The 9,376-nt window shown below is 55.1% G+C and overlaps 1 protein-coding gene across 1 annotated transcript in view; it reads right to left on the bottom strand.

The window, feature by feature from the left end:
- LOC102382728 (2'-5'-oligoadenylate synthase 1-like) overlaps positions 1-9,376 on the bottom strand; it is a 20,415-nt gene that overhangs the window by 4,507 nt on the left and 6,532 nt on the right. The window contains exon 2 of the mRNA XM_025204384.1: positions 681-776. Coding sequence (XP_025060169.1) covers positions 681-776 — 96 coding nt within the window. The remainder of the gene's footprint in view (positions 1-680; positions 777-9,376) is intronic.

The raw sequence follows: 9,376 nt of genomic DNA, 5'->3' as shown, positions 1-9,376 counted from the left end.
CAGGAGTTGCTGGGACAGCGAGGACCTCGACCGCTTGCAGAAGAGCTCCCCGTTCTGCCTTTCCTCCGGTCTCAGCCTGCTCACTCACCCTCCTCTTCCATTTCATCCTGCCCGGGTGCCGAGTCAGCCAAGCCAGCTCTGCCCGCCCCCGTGTAAACCAGGGAGGGGACGGGACCTTCCCAGAGCAGCCCAGGGGGTCTCCAGGGCGGGAGTGATGAGCCAGCCGCCCGCCCCCACCCTGCCGCAGCAACCCACCACCCAGCGCTGCATTTTCCTCCCTCTGCCCTCCTCCCTCCTTGTGTCTGTCCTCTCCAAAGCAGGAAAAGCAAAGCCTTTTGGCAGCACTCAGAGCCAAAACTCAGTGCCAGAACTGAGCCCTTCTTCCCCGCTACGGGCTTGTGGGCGGACTACGAGACTAAGTGGTATGTTCTCCCTGGAGAGGGCCTGGAATAAGCTTGGATCAGGTCTGTTCGGCCTGCCGCATGGCGTGCCAGCACCGCTTTGACCCCGTCCCTTGGCCTGTCCTGGCTGAGGTATCTCGGACCTCAAACCAGGTTTAACTGGTGAGTCTCTGGACCCACCTCTTCCAGCAAAACCAAGCCAACAGCTCCCTCCCTTTCTCCCTGACAACCTTTCCTTCCCTGGCCGGACCTGGGTAGGTGAGGGTCTAGAGACCTCACCTTCACTGTCTTGTCCACCTTGATGTCTTCAAAGCACTGCTCCTTCAGGAAGTCACAGATCCTCCGGACCGTATCCTTCACCTGCTGCTGGAACTCCTCGCTGGGCTGCGTCCCTGGCTCGCACCGGGTCCAGCTCCATCTCTACTGCCTCTCTAGCCCCTTGAGGCTGCTGCTTTTTAAGGATCCCGGCACAGCCCTGCCCTGCTGACGTCTCCCTCACAGATGGCGTCACGTGGAGGATATTAAGGTGGACTGGGTTCCTGCGCTGGGGGCTGGGGCCAGTACGAAAGCCTGGGCACTGCCGCCCCGCACTCCCAGCATGGCAGGGCAGCCAAGTCTTCTTCCCCCATCCGTACCTGCAGGGGCTCCTACCAGGCCCTGCCCATGGGCTCTGTCCCCCATTCCAGCCCCTGACCCAGATGCTGGAGAATGTGACACTTCCCAGCCCTGTCCCTAAGCCGAGTGCTGTGCAGGACAGTAGACCCTGTGCCCCGAGTCATCTTCATGTCACTCTGTGGCCTCTTCATGAAGCTCTGAGCTGCAGCGGGGTCACCGGGGCTGGCTGCGGTCAGGGAGATGCCCCTTCCCCAGGGCTCCATGGTCAGGTGCCAGCCAGGCAGACCCAGGGCTGGCACCTACAGGGCTGCTGATGGGGTGCTGAGCTTCCGCCCTGCCCAGGACTGCGTCCTGCCCATCCCCTCTTGCCCTGCACAGGGCAGTGTTGCAAGCCCCGGTGCTGCAGGAGCTGAGGGTGCTGTGCTGAGCAGCCCGCATCCTGGGCCCAGCGGCGGCAAGGGCCCCAGAGCACAGGACCGGTTTCACGGTACTGGCTGCATTCCCACGGCGGCGGGAAGGGCCCCAGAGCACAGGACCGGTTTCACGGTACTGGCTGCATTCCCACGGCCACCTTAAGCAGTGTTGTGTTTTTTTTTACAGCAGCACGATAAGCATGGGTTCAGTTTCACAGCCCCTAGGTTTCGCTTTCCAGACTGCCAGAAACGAAACCGGGGAGCAGGGACTGCCAGAGCTGCAGCTGGGGGGAGAGGGAGGGGGGAGCGTGAGGCAATCTAGGCTGGACTTTCCCTGCTGTTTGTCTGACCAGTTTGAGTTCCTGCTCTCCCGTGCCAGCACACGCCATTCTGCGTTGCTGTGGCTGGAAGTGGAAGCTGCAAGCACAGAAGAGGATGCAGTCAGCCACAAGCACCCAGCTGAGATCAGTCAGGCACAATGCCCTTCCCTGAGACAGCCACAGGTCCCTGCTTTGCACCCTGGCAGTGCCGAGTGCAGGGAGGTGGGGCAGCCTGGGCCAGCTCGATGCTGTGTCCAGAGCTACTTGAACTGGGCCCTGCTCACATGCACGTGCGCTGGTGGGGACACAGGGGCACAGCCAGCTTTCCAAGGGCACCAAGAGCCCCATGATCTGGATCCCCTCAGCTTTGCACAGCAGTGCAGCCTGCAGAGTTGACAGTTCCCAGCACGCACCAACAGCGCCGATGACAGGGCCGTATCACCAGCAAGCTCATTTCCAAATGCAGGAAGGTGACAGGCTACTTCCATCGGAGCGTCAAGGGGGGGCAAGATGCTGCAGGACAAACAAGCAGAGCCAAACATCCCACAGCACAAAATCATGCAGGATGTGGAGACTCAGTGAAACTCCGCATGCCTGATGCTTGAGAGGCTGGGGGGGCAACAGAGGGCCATCCATGAGATGGCCTTGCTCGGGGAGATTGGGATCAGTGGCCCCCTTAACGAAGCTGAGTGAGATACCATCTCCCAAATCTTGGTGGTCCTCGAGAGCTTCCTGAAGGCCACCGAGACCCTCAGCACTGCTGATGCCTTCCTTAGCCAGGTGAGCCCCATAGCGAGGGAACTTGAGAGCCAAATGGAGAGCTTCCAGGGGATCAATGTTCCTGGCTGGGCCAAGCCACTGTCACCAGACGTCCAGGCACTGGTGAGGTGGCTGAAGGAGGACATCAGGGAATGGCTTCATCCCTTGCGGTCCAGTGCGGTCCACATGCTGGCTGCCACGTGTGAGCTGAGGGTGAAGGGAGGGGGGGAAGGGCAGCGTATGCAGCAGCCAAACCCTGAATCAGTGGATGGAGGTGCTGGGGAAAAGAGTCAGGGAGGCAGAATGGTGGAAGCAGGGGGACGTGGAAGAGAGGAATCCACTGTCCCATGCTAGCACGCCATCCGCCAGCCAGTCTCCTCCTCCACCACAGGTGCTGCCAATGTGGACAAGGGCTTGGCTTCCATGGTGGGGCCCAGAGGCACCAGACCCCACCATCAGGCAGGTAGTATTCAGGGCTTGGTGGCTGTCTATCTTGCTGAGGATGTGGAGCCACTGCTGTGCGACCCCTTGGCCTACTGGGTAAGCCGCAGCCAGATGTGGCCAGATGTGGCCACAGTTGCCCACGAACACCTGTCCTGTCCACCGAGCAGTGTGTCGAGTGAGAGGGTGTTCAGCATTGCTGGGGAGGTAGCACTTGCTTGGATCTTGGTTTGGTGGAGCAACGGGTGTTCCTCAAAGTGAACCTCCCGCTGCTGGGGTTCCTCAAGCTCAAGGTGGAGACGGAGTGAATGGCGCCCTCCGCACTCTGTCCGCACCTATTTCCTTTTTTCGTTTTTAAAAAGCCAGTTAATGCCCCGCTCTCAGAGCTGGAGGGGCCACTCACTGAATCACCAGCCAGCAGGGGAAGAACATGTCCCTGCTGAGCTTCCGTGCCAGGACAAACGTGGAGGTATGGGCTGGGGCTATGGGGAAGGAAGAGGTCCCAGGTCCTGGGCATGACCACTAAAACTGCACCCTGCCAGGGTCGGGAGGCCTGTTGGACTGCTGGAGGTGCTGCAGCCCCAGGAAACTGCAGGAACAAGGATCCCCCTAGTGAAAGGTGGGTAGGAGATGCCATAACCTCCAGCTATCACACATGCACACACAGTCCTGGCTGGGGAAAGCCCAGACCCCTCGTGTCTTTGGCAGGCCCGAGGCCTGCTGGTTGCAGTGGAATTGTGAGGCTCCTGGTGAGCTCAGCTTACCTGCCTGGGATGCCAGCTTCTGAGTTGAAAAAGCCTTTGTTAGGCTGAGGAAGCACCTGCAGTTGGTCTGTGCGTGCATATGCTGTTCGTGGACGGAAGGACTAGTAAAGAAGCCAGTGGCTGGCATGCAAAGCAGGCAAGAAAGCCAGTCAGTGAAAATGGAAGTGGGGGTGCCAGGGGGTGAGGGACAGGGTGGGGTGGTGGGGGTGTGGAAGGGGGAAGGACACAATTCTAATGTCTATATTGAGTCCATGAGTTTCTGTACCTAGGAGGCTGATGAAGTGACGTTCATAGGCCCGGCTGTGAAAAGTGGTTTGTAAATTCCCTTTCAGGATCCAGCCTGAGAGACTGGAGACAGAATGTTTTTTTGTGAGAAATGTGTTCCCACAGGCAGTTGGGTATTGTTGTCTTTGATAGAGTCGTGTGTGCAGTTTGTGGGGGTATGGGAGATTGTTGGCAGGTTTTGTGTTTTGAGCTATAGGAAGTTGTCTTCTGCTGATGAGGTTAGGTGCTTGTTTGAATTTACAAACCACTTTTCGGAGCCGGGCCTATGAACTTCATTTCTTCAGCCTCCTTTGTCAGCAGGTACAGAAACTGATGGACTCAATATGGACATTAGAATTGTGACACATTACAACCTGCCGGACATCTGACTCCCCAGGTACCTCTCCACTTTTACCTGCGCTGCTACATCCCCCTTCTCCCCCAGCACCCTAGCCTGTCCATCACCCCCTTTTCCACCCCCTTTTCTACCCTAGCCATCCAACGCCTCCATTTCCATTTTCACTGACTGGCTTTCTTGCCCGCATTGCATGCCAGCCTCTCCTCAAAGTCTTGAAAGCAAAACTCATGTCATGTGTATGTCTTAAGCCACAGCGGGGTCAAAACTGCAAGCTTGCTAGCCCCTGCTGAGGCCACAAAGCCTGCCAAGTTTCAAGGGGATAGGTGCAGGGGTTTGGGGGAAACTGCACCTCAAACTGTGGACAAGCAAAACTTGTGACATGGGTGACCCTGTGTGTGTTAAGGCACAACAGGGTGAAAACTGCAGGCATGCTAGCCCCCGCTGAGGCCACGCAACCTGCCAGGTTTCAAGGAGATAGGTGCAGGGGCTTCTGGGTTCTAGAGCCCTGCACCTCTGGCTGCTGACAGGCAAAACTCATGACATGGGTGGGTGACAGTGTGTGTGTGTTAAGGCGCACCCTCACTCAAATGACACCAAGGCAGAAAGCAGGGTAGTTCAAACAATGCTGCCTTTTATGTAGTTTTTCCATCCCTCCCTCAGAGCACTGCGATTGGAAGGGACCTCAGGGAAGGATGACAGTCACTGGCCAACTACACAGTCAATAATGAGAGCACTCCTTCTCCTACCTTCCCCACTCTTCCCCCTCCCTCTCCCTACTGTAGTTTCTGTTTCCCTGCAGGAAAGCCCAGTTTGAGCTTTGAGTTTTGAACATTTTGAAACGTTTCAACTTGCTTTGTTTTGTTTCGAGGCTGTTTCGAAGCTCTCTGCTTCGTTTTGCTTTCACTGTTCCGAGCTCAAAACGAGCCGAAACATCAGTGAAATGAAACTGCCGGTGAAATTTTGCGCAGCCTTACTGCTTACCCGTTGTCATTAAAAATGGTGGACCAAGCTGAGGCTGTAGGGGAGGAGGAGACCTCATTGGGGCACACTACCGTGTCGTGTAGAGGCCCCAGCCAGTGAAGGCGCACCTTAACACACACACATAGTATGGGCTCACCTTAACACACGCACTGGAGAAGAAGCTCCTGCAGGAGAGGAAAGAAAAGCTCTGTCACTAGGGCTGTGCAGAGCTTCAGTCGCTGATTGGATTTGACAGAGATTGGGCCCGATACGGTGGCTGAATCCCTGAATCCAAATCGAATCAGAGGACCCATTTATCTCTCCAAATGGAATTGGAGCACTCCAAATCAATTCAGAGAGATTTGGAGATTTGGACATAGAGACAGATTTATATGTTTTTTCTACATACTCTAGGTAGCAGGGGCTCATGAATACTGCAATGCTGGGCCCCCGGCTCATTGACTGGTGCCTCCTCGGTCTGAGAGTGGGGCACCTTAGGTCCCCCTGTGGTCGATTGCCACAGCTGGGGAGAGCTGGGGAGGTGTGTGGGGAGAGGGGGCCTCCCAGCGCATTCCCAGGCAGACCCAGAAGTGACTGGAATTACTTCTGGTCCACTTCCGGATTCACCACCGAGCACGTGGAGGGCCCCCTGCACTCCTGTGGGACACTCTATGCACCCCAGCATTGTAGCAGTCACGAGCCATGCCTGCTACTTCAAGGTATGTAGAAACAACTTTTAAAGCTGTGTCTGTGTCCAAATCACCGATTCTCCGAATCAGCATCGAATCTTCAGATTCAGAATTGGCCAAATCGAATCAGGGACAGTGACCCGAATCAACGAATCGAATCACTGTCCCTAATTCAGGCCGAATCCGAATCCGAATCGAATAGGGCCCGCTTTGCACACCCCTATCTGTCACAGTTTGGCTGTCTGAGATGCTGCTGGTGCTACTGTGCTGCTTACTAAGTTATTACCTGTTGTCATTTAAAGAGGTGGATCAAGCTGAGGCTGTAGGGGAGGAGGAGGCCTCATTGGGGCACACTACCATGTCGTGTAGATGCCACAGTGCCAGTGAGGGTGCACCTCAACACACACACACACACACACACACACACACACACACACACACACACAGTGAGGGTGCACCTTAACACACATGCTGGAGAAGAAGCTCCTGCAGGAGAGGAAAGAAAGGCTCTGTCACTACGGCTGTGTGAAGCTCTGGTCCCTGATTTGATTCAGCAGAGATTTGGCCTGATTCAGTGGCCAAATCTCCAAATCCAAATCGAATCAGAGGACCCTTTAATCTCTCTGAAACAAATTGGAACACTCCGAATTGATTTGGAGAGATTAGGAAAGAATTGGAGATTTGGACATAGAGACAGCTTTAAGTGTTTTTTCTACATACTCTAGGTAGCAGGGGGCTCATGAATACTGCGATGCTGGGCTGCATGGAGTGTCCCACAGGAGTGCAGGTAGCTCTCTAGCGTGCTCAGCAGCAGATCTGGCAGTGGACCAGAAGCACTTCTGGTTTACTTCCAGGTCCACCACAGAGTGTGCTCAGTGACTGGTGCCTCCTGGGTGTGGGGGGGCAAGGGTCACCTGGGGTCCTCATGTGTCCGATTGACGAGCCGGGGATGTGCGGGGGTGGGGGGGAGGGGGCAGGGTGCTCCCAGGCAGACCCAGGAGTGGACCGGAATTAATTCTGATCCACTTCCAGATTCGCCTATGAGCATGTGGAGGCTCCCCCTCACTCCTGTGGGATACTCCGTGTGCCCCAGCATCGCAGCCATCATGAGCCACGCCTGCTACTTCAAGGTACGTCGAAAAAACCTTTAAAGCTGTGTCTATGTCCGAATCGTTGATTCTCCGAATCAGCATCGAATCTTCAGATTTGGATTCGGCCAAATCAAATCAGGGACAGGGATCCGAATCAATGAATCATATCAGTGTCCCTAATTCAGGCTGAATCCAAATCCGAATCAAATAGGACCCGCTTTGCACACCCGTATCTGTCACAGTTTGGCTGCCTGAGATGCTGCTGGTGCTAATGTGCTAGTGCTCACTAAGTTATTTTACTACCTGTTGTCATTTAAAGCGGTAGACTAGCCTAAGGCTGTAGGGGAGGAGGAGAAGGCCTCATTGGGGCACACTAACGTGTCATGTAGAGGCCTCAGCGCCAGTGAGGGTGCACCTTAACACATCTACAGTGTCATCCATGTCACGAGTTTTGCTTATCAGCAGCTTGAGGTGCAGTTTCCCAGAAGCCCCTCCACCTATCTCCTTGAAAGCTGGCAGACTTTGTGGCCTCAGCAGTGCCTAACATGCCTGCAGTTTGCAGCCTGCTGTGTCTTAACACACACGTGACAGCTGTTTTGCTTGTCAGCAGCTTGAGGTGCAGTTTGCCCTAAACCCCTTCACCTATCTCCTTGAAACTTGTCAGTCTTTGTGGCCTCAGCAGGAGCTACCATCCCTGCAGTTTTCACTCCCCTGTGCCTTCACACTTACAAGTGACATGAGTTTTGGTTTCAAGACTTTGAGTTGCAGTTTCCCAGAAACCCCTGCACCTATCTCCTAGAAACTTGGCAGGCTGCATGGCCTCAGAAGGGGTTACCTACCATCCCTGCATGTTTCATCTGAATCAGGAAAGAAATGACAAAGTTATAGGCAGTTCTGTGCTTCCCCATTATAGCCTATGGTCAAAATGTCGAAACAGCGTGGAAACAGCAAAACAGTTTCAATGAAACAAAATGGAACAGTGGTTTTGAAATGAAGTGAAGCTCAAAGCGAAACACTGTCCCATCGAAACGTCGAAATGGACATCGAAATGGAATGGTGCCGTTTCGCACAGCCCTACTGGTTGGGGTCCCACCCACTGTCTTCCTGCGAATACCTTTCAGACCCCCACCTCTGTGCTCTCAAATCCTGGGGCTGCAGCTGCCTTCAAATGCTGTCTCGCTTGGCTCCAAGCCCATGGGCAGCCTGTCCTCCTGTAATTCCCTGTGAGCCTAGAGTGCCCTTTTCTTCAGAAGCCCATGCAGTGGCCCCCTCCTGCCTGGATGTAGAAATGTGTTATTGTGCCCCCGTGGGTGATCTGGGCCATCCATGTCCAGCACATTCTGGAGGGCCAGCACCAGCTGTGGCTCAGCTTGCATTTTACAGCCATGGGGAGTGCAAAGCAAGCTCCTCAGGACTGCGGTTGACTCCAGCTCATCTGAGCCTCCCTCCCAGCACTCAGTGTGGTAGGACACTGCAGGGGCCACTGCCTCATGTGCTGCAGCCACCATCACCTGTGGACCTATCCTCCAGGCACTCAGTTTCCCTGGGGCACCATGGGACAGGTGTCCAGATGCCGCCACAAGGCACTGCTGCAGCTAGGCAGCCTGGTCAGGGGTGCACAACTCAGCTGTGGTGCAAGTGGCTACTGGAAACAACTCAGCATTTGTGTTGTATCAGGATCAGATAAAAGGCCCACAACCCAGGCTTGTGTTTGTGGCATAGACCCACTGATGATCATTAGCCACACAGGGTTAACCTCAGACCTCTTTATTTCAGGTTACACGCAGCAGACAGGGGATGCAGGGCAGTCACAGACAAGGTCACCTGGGCATGGAGCTGGGGACTGTTCTAAAAGCCACTACACAGAGACAAGTGCTGCTGTTCCAGGACTGATCAGCAATGATGGGGGCTCTGGGTCTTTCGACCAGCTGCGTGCTCCCCAGACATCTCTCACAATCTCTAGCCCCATGAGCCTGGCAGCTCCATCGCAAATCCCAGGGTCATGAGCCCAGGGACTTTGCAGCCTGCAGCAGGGTCATCCCAGTATGAGCAGTGAGCCTGAACATCCTCCTTCTCATGCATGACCCTTGGTCCTGGGGGCTCCCAATGTTGGCTACAAATGCCCAACTCGGGATCCTTAAAATTCTGGTTTATTAGGTGGATTGAAACACTGTAAAGAAGTCAAATCATAAACCTTGGGGTTGGTCCCCCCCCGCACACACATGCACACACACAGTAGCGAGTTACAAGAGTCAGTTATACCTATCCCACAGGCGCTGGAGTCTGCCATCGATGGCCAGT

This window comes from Alligator sinensis, unplaced genomic scaffold (genome assembly GCF_000455745.1).
Source record: "Alligator sinensis unplaced genomic scaffold, ASM45574v1 scaffold858_1, whole genome shotgun sequence".
NCBI lineage: Eukaryota > Metazoa > Chordata > Crocodylia > Alligatoridae > Alligator > Alligator sinensis.
The sequence above is the reverse complement of the archived record's forward strand: the minus strand, read 5'-3'. Positions and strand labels throughout refer to the sequence as shown.